This window comes from Mesitornis unicolor, unplaced genomic scaffold (assembly GCF_000695765.1).
Source record: "Mesitornis unicolor isolate BGI_N332 unplaced genomic scaffold, ASM69576v1 scaffold53657, whole genome shotgun sequence".
In the NCBI taxonomy this organism is placed as follows: domain Eukaryota; kingdom Metazoa; phylum Chordata; class Aves; order Mesitornithiformes; family Mesitornithidae; genus Mesitornis; species Mesitornis unicolor.
In genome coordinates, this window is record NW_010198135.1 from 1 (window position 1) to 16,948 (window position 16,948).

General features: G+C 42.5%; 1 protein-coding gene across 1 annotated transcript; it reads left to right on the top strand.

Annotated features, from left to right (window-relative positions):
* Nucleotides 1-14,178: 14,178 nt before the first annotated feature.
* SPRED2 (sprouty-related, EVH1 domain containing 2) lies at nt 14,179-16,820 on the top strand (the record flags this gene model as incomplete). The annotated part of the gene is made up of 2 exons (XM_010189032.1): nt 14,179-14,328; nt 14,731-16,820. Coding segments are annotated over 2 exons (801 nt in total), but the record flags the coding sequence as incomplete, so codon positions are not given.
* Between the last annotated feature and the right edge of the window lie 128 nt (nt 16,821-16,948).

A 16,948-nucleotide genomic window follows, 5' to 3' on the forward strand; every position in this document is an offset into this window, starting at 1 on the left:
AACCAAAAACCCCTCACAGAAAACTCAATATGTTATTTCCTAATTAAAAAAACAGATTTCTCCCTGCTGCCTTTCCATGAAACCTTTTCCCTACTTTCATCTCCCCTGTGGGCCTCAAGCATATTACAGCCTCACTATTAAAATTTTTAAGATTTATGTTAGTTAGATAAACACTAAATCTAATTTTTCTTGCTGGCTTGGTCATTTCATGTTCAGATGGTTCTTTTAAAGAGTCACTGTAGCTGTCTTTCTTTAAAATAGACATGTAGAAACCTAGTCCAATTACTTTGGAATATATTTGTACATTCCATGTGATGCTGGAGCATTTTCCCACCATGGAAAACAATGTTGCTGAGAGTAGAGAAGCACCGAGTTTCAAGATTTATTTCTTTCACAAGTTGTGCTCAAGGATTGAGGAGCGGCAAGAGTGTGCAATTTACTTTTTCATAAGGCTAAACTAAAGTAACAGAAAGGAAAAACGTATTTTGGAGAAGCAGCGTTCTGTACAGGCGTACAGTGCTTAGGTTGTCACCATGAGCAGATCCACTTTGTTTGCTCTGCGAGGCTGAGCAAAGTGATTAGGGGGTCGTGACAGCACTAGGACTCAGTATCCCTTGCCTGTGTTATTCTTCCTGCTCAGCAGCCAGCTGTGGAGTGCACATACGGCCAAAGGGTTCACTGCTGCTAGCCACATCCTCAGATGTCTGGATTTTGGGCTTGCATTGTAAACCACAGCTATTCTAATTCAGATTTTAAGAGGAATAAAAAAAAAGTACTTGCCAAGAAGAGAGAATTTCACACACAGAAACCAGCAAGCTCGCATCCCTCCCTCCAAAATAAAAGAAAAAAAGCCTTTTCTGGTATTGAGCAATGAACTGAACTAAGATTTGTTAATTTTTTTTTTTTATAGTTGAGTCTCCAGTTATATGCAGTGCTCTGGACATTGCCATCCTACATTTGAACAGTCAGTTCCAACCAACATAGCGATTGCTCATCATGTCTGAACACAGCTATCGCTCTTCACACTTCGGTGCTGTGACATCTGCCTGATTTGTTCCAGCAAACTGACTACAAAGGTAGTCCCTGAGTCTGAAGTCATTGGTTTATTGTAGTTTAATTAGGTTTTTTTCTTCCTGCCATTAATACCAAGGTGTAGCAGCTTCTCAGTGGAATTCCTCCTGCTTTTATGCCAGGGGTCAGGATGCAGAAAAGATGCCACTGGAATACTGAAAAGGTCCTGAATATCCAGCTGCCTTAAGGCTAGCTTCTTTTTATTCCTTTTTTTTTTTTTCTGTCTTCTTCAGGTTGTCTTTGCCCGCAACAAATTCATGTCACACAGTGGGAACGGGAAACAGTGCTCAAAGAGATTTTTCAGTAGGGAATGTCAAGTGGAAAGTTTTTCTCTAGCTGTTATGTTTTTTAGTGCAGTGTTTCTCCCTTTCTTCCAGGACCTCCTGTTTCTTTTAAGTGATGCTGGAAATTAACCTGTTTGGTTTTTGCTCTTTCTACCAATACAAGCAAGCTATACTCACTGATAATTTAATAGGATTGTTGCTGAGACAAAGGTATTGCTGCTGTGATCTGAGGTGGCAGCTGCTCTTTCCTTTAAGTCCTTCAAAACTCTAGGGGCAATTACTGTCTACTTCAGTCTTTAGATTGTCCTTGCTCACTTGCAGCCTATTGTCTTGACAGGAGGGAATATGAAAATTACTGTGGTGTGGAGGTATGCAGAACTTAAAATCTATTTATTCTTGTGCATGTTACAGATTCAGGAGGTACAAGTGATGTGAAGAGCTGTGGGGAACTGATAGGACAGAGAACTGTGGGGTGGATTTGATTCTTTATTTGCTTTCCTTAGAAGAAAGGAGGGAGAAGTATAGGTCTAAACTCTCAGATAGTCTGGTTGATTTACCACACACAGTCTTCAAAATCCTGAGTCCCTGGCAAGGATGGGATCACCCAGCCACTACTGCAGCACTTTCTGAGGGTCTGGCAGTCACCGCTGTGCTGGTGGGGAGGTGATGGGAACACAGTTGGAAATTTGGTCAAGAAGGTGAAGGCTTTGTGGAGAAGGCAGAAAAGTGTTTGCTGTCACAAAACCAAACCCAAAGGAAAGGATGTGATATTATTCTTTCCCCCCAACATTAGTCCATATACGGGAAGCAGTTCTTTCCTGCAAATATCAGCCTACTGAAAGCTTGGGGCGTTTGGGGTGTCTGTGTGAAGACAAGTCAAGGAGCATCTGTCATTTAGTAACAAATTATTAAGCAGAAAATATCAGTATTGCTGTCAGATATTCCAAGTCTTGCTGTCATGTAGTTTTTATGTAGCTAATTATAGAAGTGACTTGAATGTGTCGAGTTACTTTGGTGAGGGTAAGCAATTTCTCTTCTCACAATTTTTCCTCTGAAAACTGCTTTTTGTAGCGTATTTTGTGGCTCTGTACCATTCCTACATACAAACACAGTTGGTCCTGTGCTGGGATTGGGATATATCCTGCAGGAAACTGATCTTCTGCTGTGATGAAAGTTTCCTTACAACTGAATCTTGCCAGAAGTTGTAAGTGTTGTAATTTGTGCACCAGTTTAAGTGTTGAGTTCGTTCAGTTTGCCTCAGCAGTTCAGAGAAGATTTCTGTCAGGTTTTTTTATTGTTTCTTTCTTTCTTTCTCTTTTTAACACCCATTTTCCCCTTTCCTTGTGCTTAAATGATGATTTGATGGTATATTTTAGTGTGCCCGCTCTTTTGGTTTTATATTCTATTTAATGATTTTGTTATTTATAACCAGACTTGCATTCATTCAAGTAATCTTCAGATTACTGAAAGCGTGTTTTCTTGTAGTATGCAGTCCCCTGTGGCTTCAGGATGAGAAGGGTCACCAGCAAACCTGCCTGTAGGATTCCTTCTCCAAAGGTGAATTGACTGGTGCCTTCCTAGCTGTAGTTTCTAGCTGATGAATTCGTGATCTGTGTATGTTGTAGCACCTTTTCACACTTGGAATCAGCTTGCTGCATGTTTGTCTTACAAAAGAATAATCTGGCGGTGTAGTAATGTACTTAATCCATGTGATGAGTTAACAGTGTGAAGCTGTTTATGAGCGTGTTCCCTTTTAATTCATCTGGAGTTGAATGCTTTAGTGTATTTTTGTGCTTAAGGCACAAATGTGTCAGAAACAAAACACAGCCAAGATGAAATTGTCCTTAATGTACAGTAAAATGAAGGGGCAAGAATTTTTTTTCTTTTTTTTCTTTTTTTTTTAACGTTTTTTAATAGGATTATTTTTTAACCTGGATCAGCTTACTAGATGGACATAGTGCATGGTCCCACAGGCAATAGCAGCAGCCCAGATAAAGGGAGGATGCAGGGGGTTGAGCATCCAGAGGTGGAGCCTGAATTACTTGGTGCTGACAAAGCCATCCCTTGCTGAGGATGGGCTTTACTGTTCTTCCCTAAAAGCAGCCACTGTGGCCCTTGCTGTTTCCCTGGCCTAGCTCTGCTCTCTTGCACTCAGCCAGGAGGAGGCTTGCAAGTACAGCTTCTCTTTTCTGTGTTTGCGGCGTGGCGGTTTTGCCTACCTTGGCTTGTCAACAGAGCTTCTCAGGCTGGTTTTGTGGCCTTTTCGTTTTGGGCTTGCTTTTGTTCAGCTGTGGTTACCCAGGCATTTCTTCAGCATTATGTAAGGGGGGACCTGATTTGAGGCAAGACACCTGTGAAAAGCAAGTTATTTTCCAGTCAGCTCTGTTATACCTTGCTTTTGCAGCCCAGCCATATCAAGAGCAGAGCCAGTGTGGGGGAGCGAGAATGAGGTTGCAGGGGTTATTTTAGTGCTTTATGGGAAACCACAGCCAAGGGATGCAACTTGACTGATGAATCCCCAGCCTCAGCACTGCTGAGAGCCAGTGGAGCGGAGAGGGGCTCCTGCTGTCCCCCTTCTACCAGCACAGTTGACCGCGTGCTGAGCCAGCCCAGGGAAGTGAACCAAAAACTAGCCCTATAAGAGAAAACGGATATTTTTCCAGTGGTTTAGCTCCATGAGCCAGCTTGCTGTAGCACCAGAGAAGCAGAAGTACTGGTTATAGGGAGACCATAAGAGTGATCAGTTAAGTGGGCAGCAAAAAACCTTGGCCACCCCACCCCTGAAATTCATCACATATCCCCAGCCATGGATACCTGACCTTCTGCAGGACAGCTTCACTGCACACCATTGCTGTGCTTGTGCCAGCAGTACAAGTAGGGTGGTTCTTGCATTCCTAGCTGAGCCTGAGCTAGTATTTATAGTGTTTTATTTCCTTCATGTTGGTACTGCAAAACTCATCCTTTGATTGAGACAAGGAGATGACAGGATAGCTGAGGTGGTGTCGGTGGGGGTGTGTTACGGCCAAATGCTGAAAAAACCTTGAAAATATTGCCGTAGTTTTCCATTAGCTTCCTTCTTTAATCCATGCTATGCAGTTAGCCTTTGAAGTGTATAGTCCTTTCTTTCTGCCATGCAGCGCTTCAAAATTAAGCAACAACGGAAAATGGCCTTTTCTATTATTTTAATACACAACGTAAGGAAGTGGCTTTCAGCAAGCAGCTGTATTTCTAAGCTGCAGTCTCTCTTACTGCTGCATCAGAACAAAACGCTCTGTCCCAGGGCACTCATGGGAGGAGGCATGAGGGACACTGACTGGATTTGGGGTGTCACGCCTGGCCCCGAACACTGCCTCTGGAGGTCACAGGCAGAGTGGGCCCTGCATGGGGTATAAGCATGGTTGGGAAGAAGCAGCCTTGGCTGAGGGACAGAGCGATGATTGACAACTTCCCGTGCCATGGCAGAAAGGATTAGGGAATGGCAGCATTGGTGGGGCCAGAGTGATACGAGTCTGGAGTGTGTGGGCGAAGGGAAGGGAAGGGAAAAGAGGGGAAAAGAGTTCACGGCTCTTGGAGCACATACCCGAGTTTTGCTAGTCTAACCGTAATTTGGTTGCATCCTCTGAAATGGTTGTGGGTTGGGTTTTTTTGTTTGGGATTTCTTTTTTTGGAGAGATTGGAAAGGAAAGGGAGGAGTTTGGTAAAGCTAAACAACGAAATATTCTTTTACATGAGGCTTCAAGAATGATTTTCCTTTAAAGTGGCAGGCTCCTCTTTTCACCCCTTTAAAAAAAAACAACCCAGAATAACAAAAACCCCCCTCTAACTGACAAAATACTGCAGAATGGTACTCCCTGTGTCCCCAGACATATGTTTGATAGTAACTGAGGATGAACAACAGGATACATGAGTCCAGGGAGCTCAAAATGGACCTCTGCCCAGTAAAGAAATGCATTATAAACAACTGCATCTAAATAGCCCTGTTTCCTTCCCTCACCTGCCTAATGTGTTTTGCCAAGGGTCTGCTTGCCCTGTGTCTCATAAATATTTTACGAAGATTAAATCAGAAGTCATTATAGAGAGCAGTTCATCTGTCTCTGGTTCTGCCTGCAAAAGGAGAAGGAAAGGCAGAAGTAAATAAGTACTGATGCATTTTTAAGTGGAGCCTGAATATTTGCAGTGCGTGCGAAAAGGGTATTTTAAAAGTTTGCATCAGCTGTTGGGTTCTATTTTGGTGGTGGATTCCAGCTAAAATAATGTGGATGCTCATAACTGTGTGAATAAATGATCCATAACTGACTTCTTAAAATATTACATCAGTCTACTGTGGGAAGTTTGTATTTAACTGTTTTTTCCCCTCTGTTTGTAACCTGTTGTATTACATAGGAGGAGCACACTGCTTGATTTAGAGGCTGAAGTGTAGAATTTGTACATAGCAAAGACATTAATGATGGATTAGGTACACCGATTCTGTTATAGTTTTTGTTAGCATTTTTTTTCCCTCCCTAATTTTATTTTCTTCCTCCCTCCTGCCCTGCAGAAATTTCTGTATAGAAGAGCTGAGATTCAGTGGTGAGTTATGTGGAGCCGTCTGCTCCCGGCTGCGCTCAGCAGCATCCTCTGTGCACGTGCAGGGTTTAACACCCCGAGCTGAGCTTCACTCCTTTACTTCTTAGTGTCTCTACCTGTCTTTCAAACAGAAGGTTTTTCAGCAACATTGGATATGCTTCGTTCACTGTTGGCATCTCAAAATTAGAAGCTAGAGCTTTCCAAATTAATTCCAGCTTACACTGATGACAAGCGGGTCAAAACCAGAAGACTTTAAAGAAGAGCTGACACCCACCTTACTCTCCAGACCCTCTTGTCTCTGCCCCCTGCTTTTCCTGGAGACTCTCTTGTGCCATCAGGGCACAAGCCTCTACAGGTGGTCAGCTGGGGTCAAGGAGCCCATACAGCTAGAAGAATATTTTGGGCTGGATTCTTGTGGTTCTCCACCCAAGGGTGGAAACAGAGCAGGTGATGGGGCCAGTGGGAGAGAGAAGCAGGGACCATCGCCTCCCTATGGCGGGACAGGCCTCAGTGGCAGTCTCTCACAGCTTTAGCAGAGGACAGCTGTGGTAATATGGCTAATGTTACTTGCTAGAGGAGGGAGGCTTTGCTAATCTTCACGGAGCTGTACAAACACAAGTATCAGGCAGCTGATCATCCTGACAGTGCTGTAGTGTACACCAGGATGTAGTGTCCAAGGCATAAACAGATTAACAGAACCATTTATGCAAAAAGGAAAAGCTTGCCTCTGTCGCGACACCATTTTAAGCAAGTAGTTGGTTTAAACAGTTCCCAGGTTTAGGTAAAAAGATACTGCTGAAGTGATGTAGCTCATCTCAACATAGAGAAATCCAGCCAGGCCACAGCAAGGAGGAGGTGCAGGAATGGAGAAGAAAACGTAGGAGTCGTGGTAAGGAGAGGTTTTCCAGAATGACGAGGACACGATCACCTCATGGGTAGGCAGAGCCATCCCACTCTCACCACTGTATCATGGGATTGCTGTGCTGCCTGGGGAGCAGCCCCAGTAACTGGGGCTTGGGGTTTGGGGTGTTTTTCCCCTTCTAACATTCTGGTTTTCCCTTATAAACACCTGATGCACAGACTTTTCCCTCCATTGAAGTGGTGCTCTAGCCCAGGGGTGCAGTAAGAGCAAAAAAAAGGGCATCGACTGGGAAGGAAAGGTCACGTGGACCCGCTTGGAGCCTCTGATCCTGTGCTGAGTCTGAGCAAAATGGGATGCTGTCTTACTTCAATCCTGCTCTGACTTTTGCAGGCATCTTTTGCAGAGATGTGTCTGACGCCTTGTATTATTGGCAAGTAGTGAAACAGGAAAATCTCACTGAGGTTTCCCCCTTAGCACATCTGAGTGTTTGCCGTGTCATTTAACTGTGTCTGATTCTCATATATCCTTTTTATTCCTTGAAGTGAGCTGTTAAGCCACATCTGTGGTCCATGTGGAGCTGACCGATGATGCCAGAATTGGGTTTAACATTTACTTAATGGAGATGATCTTGTGCACTGAATCCTTGTAAATGTTTCTTAAATTTTGCTGACTTGAGACATCACAGCCACCAGCATCTTTCTGTCCCTAAAAGCTATAACCACAAAACTTAAAAAAAAAAATAAAAAGGTAGCAGTAAAACTAGCCAGCTTTCTGCACTTTATATTGGTATTTGTGTAAGTGGTGACTAGGAAACAGTCCAAACATTTGAGAAATTATAGTCCTGTTCTGGTTTCAGAAAAATCTGAATCCATGTCTATTGTAATGGCTGCGTACAGCCAGTTTGTCTTTGAGCTGTTCTGGAATATGATCTAACATGAAGCTTTTCCTTCAGACTCTATGCTAGACAATAGACCTGGATTCAGTTCCAGTGGTCCTCAGTGGGCGAGACTGTCGAAACATTTCAAAAATGTACGGAAGCTTCAATACAATTTCTGTCTTCACTGATAGGAAACAAACAGAAAATTGACAAAAGCATTTTCTTCTATGGCTTTATCTTGCCTTGACAGATTAAAAGCTTGTGCTCAGGAGACAGGATTGTCAAATCTTAAAAGATTTTTCACACTGAATCATTTTCTTAATACTTAAATAATCTAAGCCACCTTTGAAGTGGGCTGTCCTGAGTATACAGACACACTTAGAGGTGGATGGAAAATGGCAACTGTTTCCTTTTCTTATTTTCTTGAATAGAGAGAAAAAAGATATTTTGAGACAAGAATTAGAATTTTTGCTCTTCTTCTCTCTGTGAAATTTGAAAGTGCTTTATCTCTTTAGTTTGTTTGTTTTTGTTTGTTTTTTTTAAAGCTGGAGAGGAAAGGAAGAACTTTTTCTGGCAAGATTAAGCTAAGGGAGTTCTGGGAGACTATATTTTATCTTAATTTCTTTGGAAAGGTGGAAGTTTCTTTGTCATGCATCAGAAATAGCTCTCAGACTTCCTCTTGTGAAGTTCATAAACAGCAGAGGCTCTGCAGATAAACTTCAGATTGGCGCTTAGCTCACTATTGCTCGCTTGCTGTACTGTTTTGCCGACTTTATAGTTTTTCGTTTCCATATTGATAGCACAGCTGTATTTTCCCTTATTCCAGTGAACGAAAAGGGCCAAGCAAAGAAGAGCTGAATTGTGCCAGGACTCCCAAGGGATCATACCTAGGCAGAGCACACAAAGGGTTCTTGCTGCTTGCAGGGAGCTCATCGCATGGGTCTCAGCCAGAGGTGCTTAGGCTACAGCCAGGGAGAGGATGCAGCTTGCCAGCTGTCATTTTTCCAGGCTCATCCTCAAGCTGTGAACTGGTGACAGAATTGAGTTTCTTGTCCTGGGGACACTGGGAATGTCTTTTCAGATGACAAGATGGCAATGGGCTCCTCTTTAACATGGTCAGTCTTCCCAATGTGAGCAGAGGAGCCACTGCAAGGAGGTTTGGCTGTTAAAGAAGGCTGCATTGGTAAAGATGAGACCTTAACCCCCCCACCAAGTTTGGCATTTCCATGCTGTGTGTTGGCAGTCCCCCTCAGATATGAGTGATGCAGTGAGTGGGCTTGCATCGTGGTGGGAGATGAGCAAAGTGGAACAGGGAAATAGAGCGCCGGTTGGCTTGTAGAGAGCTTGTGCTTTGTGAAGGCCAGGCTGGCATGGGCTTTCAGTTCCTTTAGGACCATTACTCACACAACTACTTGTTTGACATCATGGTGCTTCTTTTTCCCCCTTGCCCTCCTCACCTCATGTAACCATTAAAATCCTAGAGAAAAAACCCATCTTGTCTTGCTTGGCCCACAATTATTTTTGACAGCAAACTTGCAAATGCTTTAGCTGGCTGAGAGCACTTCTGGAAGTTACAAGTGACAGAGCTTCATAATTTCCCTCTGGCAACTGATTTCTGACAAACTAGCACAGATTGCATTGCTTCATGATTTTGAGATTAATCTTTCTTCTTTCTTACAGTCACCCTTCAATGTTGAATCACAAGGGGTGAAGCTCTTCCAGAGAGCTATTAGAGGCAAGGTGATCAGTCCAGTTCAGGAGCAGGAAAAGGCCTCTGTTTCTCATTGGTTTTTATGATAGATGCTTATCTCAGAATATCACTTAGGTACCCGATTAGCCAGCTGTTCTTAATTAACAAATCCATTTAAATGAGAAGTAAACTGCAGTAAATTATTAACAGAATCTTCTTTACTAATGACTAGAGGTTTTTAATTTAATGAGTCACTTCTGAAAGTCTGAGGAGGAAACAGGGACACATTTATTTATTTCTTTTTAAATTGTCACAGTGCAATCATTTGCATGTAGTAGAAGCCCAGTGTTGTTTCTCAGAAAAGCCGTATCAAATATGCAGTACATGTGCTCACTCAGATATATACAGCTCACTTGCAAAAGAAAATGTGTTGCACAGGTTTTATAAAATTACTATTATGGTCATGATTAATGATTTTGTTATCCAAGCAGTGAAACCACAAGACTTCGCAACCGCCATAGCAATTGCAAAACGCTAGTACGTGCGGCACAAATTTCTCTAATTGAGCATTTGAGGGCATGTTGAAACAGAGTTTCTTACCGGACTCCCTGTTCCAACAGCTTTAGTTTTGGGTTCATTTCTCTTATGTGGCTACTGGGCATGTTTTCAATAGTTTCTCCTCAAAAACAAATACTGGATCTGGATTGGTTTCAACAGGCTTTAGAGGAAGACAGTGTTTCTCTGCCAGACTGGTGACTTGATAGTATGGGACATGTTTTTTCCACTGATGAAACAGCCTGGCCCTGGAGACCATGTCCTTTCTATATGCATTCCTGTACAGTGTGTTGTATTTGGGTGACCTGTAACAAACCTCTCATGTCTCCCTCTTCACTATCCTCCCCAGAATTTTCACTGCTATGCTGGTGGTTGGAAATCCCAGCCAAGACCCAGTCTTGTCATGGGGTACATTTGTTCCTGCTTCCATCACTGATAATCTCTTACCATCATCTGTTTGTAGTGGCATTTGGCTGAAGATCAGAGTGCCTTTTCATTAAGAATGTGTCTGAGCTTCACCAGTCACTAAGTCCAGGTTCAGTACCAGTGGAGTGGTACTGAGAGAACAGTCCGCTTTTGAAGGCCTGATCCTTCATGCCTTTGATCATCGGTCACTTATTTTCTTCTGAGGGTTTCTCTATGGCTTCTTGAATCATGTTTTAACTATGAGCTCTGTCAGAAGTACCTCCTTCTGTTTGAACCTTATCTGAGCCTGTTCCAGTGAATGCCTTGCGATCTTCTCTTCTGAAGGATACTGGAAGAATGATCTCTTCCTACATTCCTGTGAGACTCAATGATTCAGTTGACTTCTTCTCTTCCCTAGGCTATTTGGTTAGCTGTTGTTGAGAAGCCATCCCATGTCCTCAGTTGTCCTGACCATGGCTTTATGAGCTTGCCAAGGCGGAAATACCCTTAGTGACACAGGGTGGAGGGGGTGCCAGAGCCGCAGACAGATTGGGGAAGCACAGCAGCTACATGCAATGCCTTGATGATCAAGACCTCTTTCCTGAGCAGCAATCACTGGCTCAGAGTGCATCATTGTACTTGTCAGACCAAGGTGTTTCCATCACTTCGCACTTTGGGGGATTTTTGTTTGGTTTTGGTTTTGTTGTGGTTTTTTTTAAACATCCAGTCTCAGCATTATGAGATCCTTAGGCAAGTTTTCAGGGCCAGCTTTCATTTCTACTCCCTTGAATAACTTGAGCTTAATCAGAAAACTGTGTCATCTCATTCACTTCTCTCTTCAGATCATTGGTGAGTGTGCTCACCAGCACAGAGGAGGAGCCTGTGGGGTTCATTGGTGACCTTCTGCTTGGAAGGGTGATAGTTTCTACCTTATTTTTCCTAATCTTCAACCATTCATTTCTATGTGTCAAAAGTCTTCTCTCTTGTCCTCTAGACATTTGAAGCTTTGATGGGGGACCTTGTTGGAAAGTAACAGTGCTTCTCCCAGCCAATGGTGAGCAAGGTAACCCTGCAGGCACCACATTTGTCAACTAGTTGCCTTTAGTGTCACCAACCAGGAGGCTGCGTGAACTTTTTTACACGTGAGTGAGCAGCGACCTCCTCTCAGATAGCTTGCTTTCGCCCTTTCTGGGCACTTAAAGTGTTTGTGTTGGCAAACTGCCCCTCTAATCTGAGGACACTGAACATGGAAATGCACCAATTTTTAATAAGGTGAAAGCAGAGGCCAGAGCCGCAGCCTCTGTGGTATGCTGGAAACAGGTTTTGTAGCCATGTCAACACACGTGGAGGAGAGGTTTGGTTGCCCTGCCAGGTCTGAAGGAGAATAGGGTGTGCAGGAAAGCAAGGGTAGATAAGAATCGGGCAAGATAAAAATCACTACAGCTTCTTTTTCAATTGCCTATTGCAGAAATACTACCTTCCCTGAGAGGCAGCAAATAGCACACTGTTTGGAGGGCTGGTTATAGCTCCCAGCTGAGATTATCTAGCAGTTATATCCAGTTTGGGATTTTGATTTTCATCTAGGAGGGTGAGGGAGTTGCAGATCAGTACATTGAACCTCCTTCAGTTGGGTAATTTTACCAGGCTTCGTTATTTTGACCGTGAGCACCCACAGTGTTTTCGGAGCGTATGCACAAAAGGCTTGTCCCAGCAGGGCTCGGCAGAAGTCCCAGTGAGGTTGAAGGGTGCTCCTGGATGGCACAGCACTGTGTTAAGGCCCTGCCTCCTTTTTTGCTCATGCCAGTCAAAGTTTAACTTTGAGAGCATGCTGCAGACTACAGCTTCCTGGACTATGGGGTGTGTGCCTTTCAGTTGTTCTGAAAAGTTTAAATTACAGCTCAGCATCTGGGTCTGCACTGCATACGGCACTGTGAAAAGGTACTCATGTGAGACAGCTGCTGTAACTGAATCTTAACTCTTCTTAAGTTTTTCAAATAGATTGGCTGTTTAATATTATTATGAAGTACTTGCTTGTAAAAGCTGCTGATGTTCTTTTGAAGTGTCCTCAAAATATGCTCGATACTGTAGGACCTAAGGTTAGAGGCACAAGAGTTAGTTTTGAAGGGTGTGAAATCCAGGTTTGAAGTGCCTGTGTCTAATAAGTTACAAAAATTGGGCTGATGAAACCACATTTTAAAAAGACCCTGAATACCAGTGCAGTTACATTTTATAGGTGGTGTTAACTGTCTTAAGAGTTGTTCTGCTTCTAGGTACTTTTTAAAAAAAAAAACAACCAACCAACCAAAACAAACGCATGCTTTAGAAGTCTGTTCCTAATGGGTGGGTCAGCTATTCAGAACTCATCCTGCCTGTTGTACCTCTCAGATAACCCAACTTGGCTTTACATCACACTGCAAACAGATCTGTATGTTTGCTTTCAACAAAGTAAATTGGGAGTTCAGTGCTTTTAAGTGCTATACCAGTTAAAGAGGATCAACATCTATTTTGTGTTGTAATGCTTTAAGGTGTGCTCACCTTTGGACAAAGTCTTGCAGAGTGTTGTTTTCAGAAAAAACAAATATCTACAATGAGTGTTCTTGTATTCTTGGAGAAAGAGATGTGTCTGGTACAATTCATTGGAAAATAATATTTAGAGAGTGCATTCTTGACAAGGAGAGAAGGTTTTTCAGGTAAAACCAGTCTCTCCCACTACAAATACAACTGTTCTCTGCTCTTGAGGTTGTGTCTCTAGCTAACTATTCTGGCAAATGGAAACCTTTTCCTTGGACTCGTCATAGCTGCAGCACAGCTAGTCAGTTGGAAGGGGATGGAGATTTTTTCTTAGTTCAAAGCGCCAATATTTTGGGTATATACATTGTTACAGGTCTTCTGATCCTTGTGCATGGAGGCTTTTTTTCCTGCTCCTGATCTGCTAGTGCATTTAACAGCTGTCCTCTGATATTCATGGTAATAGCAAAAAGCCCAACCAATCTGTGAAAAGCATTAATGGGCAAAATCCTTAATGTCTAGATACTGTATGGAAATTATTTTGACTAAGGAAGGGCTATGGAGAGAGCATGGCCAAAACTGGTACCTCACTGTGTATTTCTCCAGAAAGAGAAATAAGTGGATTAAGAAGCTGCAGGTATTAGCCACAGCATGTTATTATGTGATATTTCACCCTTTCACAGTCATTGTTGTGTAATGATGTAACTAATTAACCTAAGGAGAGCGCTCACTGTGACCCAGGAATGTATAAAAACATAAGTAACACTCATTGCACGTTAGAGGTTAGTGACAAAACAAGAAAAATAACCCTGACTTTTTAAAGGAGAGCTGATTATTCAAGCAGCCTGTGATCAACTGGAATTCCATGAGTTTTTGGAGAAGTTTGTGTAAAGGAGTTTTTGGCTTAATGGGATGCCTGCAGGTTAACAAAATTCCCAGTATTTTTGTAGCCTGGGTAACTAGGGCACACAAATGCTCTGTCCGAGTCTGTCCGTAGGAGTTACACAATTGCATCATTTGACAGAGTTTAACTTTCCTCTTCAGAGGTAGCTTCTAGCGTGAATGCTCTTCATCCTACAATGCCCACCATAACAAATAACATGCCAAGCAAATACAAGTGGTGTTGGTGAATATATCATGGGTAGGCTATGGCATATTATTTTTCCATGTGTGTGGCAATAGCTTTTATGACCTGGCAACAGGTCTGCCTCTTTCAAGTATTTTATGTGAAACTTTATGAAGCTGCCTGCCATCACATGTTGCCAATATTGTAGGTGTGTGCAAAGTCAGTCTCCTTTAATACCACGTGCAGTAACAGCTGAATGTATGATAATTTTTCCTCCTTTTCCATTTAAAACAGAATGCTACAGATAGCTCCTCTAACTCCTCTCAAAAAAGGGAACAGCCTGTGCGAACTCTGGCTTCTCCTGCATCCTGTGAACATCGAAGAATTTTCACTCGTGGACACCTTCACGACCATTACGGCTCTGACCACTACCATCTAGAACAAGTAAGGTTTCATCCCAGTGTTGCCATCTAAAGGGCTGTGTCTGCTATAGCTAAGACTGGTGTCTGGTTTTCCCCCAACGTCCTTGCAAGAACCCCCCCTTTCCTTCTTAGTTAGATTTAAATACCTTTCAATTATCAATAAATAATTATTTAATAATTGTTTACATTGTGATTTAGTCCATTACATTGTACCACATGCACACAGACGGTTGTAGATCTGTGGCAGTTATACTCATTCCTGAGCCAAAAGCTGAAACTCCGCGATAGGTCACAATGAAGGGCGTACAAAGGAGGAAAGACAAAATTATTAAGTACTGGTTTTTCACTAAGGAAAGAGACAGTAATTGCTGATAGCAACGTGAGCTTATTTATCTTTTCTCCCTCTTCATCCCTACTTCCACAGTCAGTACCGCGATCCTACCGGCATGTCAACTTTCCAGACGATGATGAGGAGATAGTGCGCATCAATCCTCGGGAAAAGATTTGGATGACTGGATATGAGGACTATCGCCATGCCCCAGCACGAGGAAAGAACTTTGATCCTGATGACATGGACTCCTATGTACGTTTTGCCAAAAGTGAGGCCTCAAAACACGAATATACATATCCTTATGTAGACAACTCGGACTTTGACCTGGGTGAAGATATCAAGGGTGCTGTGATAAAGACTCAACCTGTCAAATTCAAGCCCAGGCGGAAGGAAGATGGTGAGAGGTCACGGTGTGTGTATTGCAGGGACATGTTCAACCATGAGGAGAACAAACGGGGTCAATGCCAGGATGCTCCAGACCGCGTCAAGACCTGCATCCATCGAGTGAGCTGTATGTGGTGCGCAGACACTATGCTCTATCACTGTATGTCGGATCCAGAAGGAGACTATACGGATCCTTGCTCATGTGACACCAGTGATGAAATGTTTTGCCTCCGGTGGATGGCCCTTATCGCCTTGTCTTTCATTGCTCCATGTATGTGCTGTTACTTGCCGCTTCGGGCTTGTTACCACTGTGGGGTCATGTGCAGGTGCTGTGGTGGAAAACACAAAGCTGCTGGATGACTACAGATGCATTCGAGGTGTTAACATTTTTCCTGTAGTTCAAGGAACATGTTGGTTCTGGAGCACTGAGATCACTCATTTTGATGCAGCCACTGCGCCCAACAGCATCCAGAAACCACCAGTTTGGATCACTTTACATTTGGTCCTCTGGGGCTCACACTGCATTGATTTGCTCATCAAGTGTTCTAACTAACTAACCTACAGCATAGACTTTTGTATTATTAATCTGTAATCAAAACAGACTGTCTTGTACATGTTGGGTTTATTTTTCAGTTAAAATGAGTTTGAGAAAAGAACTGCTTTAAATGGTGGTGGATTGTAGAACATTTCCAGGTTGTGTCCGTCATGCCTCTGCTTGTGCAGTACCATCAGTGCATTAGCAAGCATTGGCATTTCTAGAAATGGGGTGGTGTAGTGAATGAAATATCACTTGAAAGATATTTTAACTTGCCGTCAAGTTATTGTGTGTGTATAGAAAGTGTGCTAGTAACAAACTTGTACCACAACACAGTATTTCTGTCACTGGTTTTCTTTGGGTTCTTTGTTCTGTTTTCCAAAGCCAAAATAGCCATCTAAGTTGCAGTTTCTCTTCTAGAGTCCATCATCATTTCCTTCAGCAAACATCTTTAAATTATTCCTCTGTTCGTAAAGCTCTGTGAACAGAAAGCAAGGTTCAGTTACCATAGTCACATAACCATTGAGAATCTGGTAGTTCCCCTTACCTGTAATCATTTCAGACCACTACTTGAAAGGGAAACTTAAATTTTAGTGTTTTCTTTTTTCCCTAAATAACATTGGAAAAATAAAACTGTCTTTTCAGAGTTGTGCCCAAAAGAAGGGAACTTCTTTTATTAGCTAGCCATATAATGATCTGTGAATAAAACACTAAGGTTCCAGAGGAGGAAAATTGTTGTTATGCAAAGAATTACTAACAATGCAACGTCAAAAGCACTATTATGACAATTCTGGGGAAATGCTGCATTAAGTGGTGGATTATATGGAAAATTGTATTTGTCTGTTTGTTTTCTGTATAATACATGAGCATGAGAACATAGGCGTCCACGGTAGAAACTACATTTAGCAATTTAAACAGGTATTTAAAATCAAAAGCCAGGATGTTAACCACCACTTCCATTTCCTGACCTGCGGTCCCAATCCTCCAGATGCTTACATGTCTCAACGTATTGCGTGTGCAGCCGGCATTTCTGTGAGTCTGTGTGTAGGATTAAGCATGTGAGTCTTTGTAGGAGCCAGACCGAAGTGTCTCCCTGGCTTTCCCTTCCCCAGTTCACCACCCAGTTTTATCAAGTGGATGTATAAGGTGCATACAGCAGGATAAGATTACTTTAATTTTTAAAATTTTTTTAAATATGTCATGTTGTCTTGTGTACAAGGCTTGTAATTAGCTTGGAAAAAGAGTATTTTTCTAATATATTACAAGGAATAGCCAAATAATTTTTATTAAAAAAAAAAAGATTTAGCGCAGTGAGCTCTAACTAGCATAGTACAATCTGAATACTTTGAGGCAGCTAGGGATTGGCTTGTCAAAGCTGGCACTGCTGTTCCT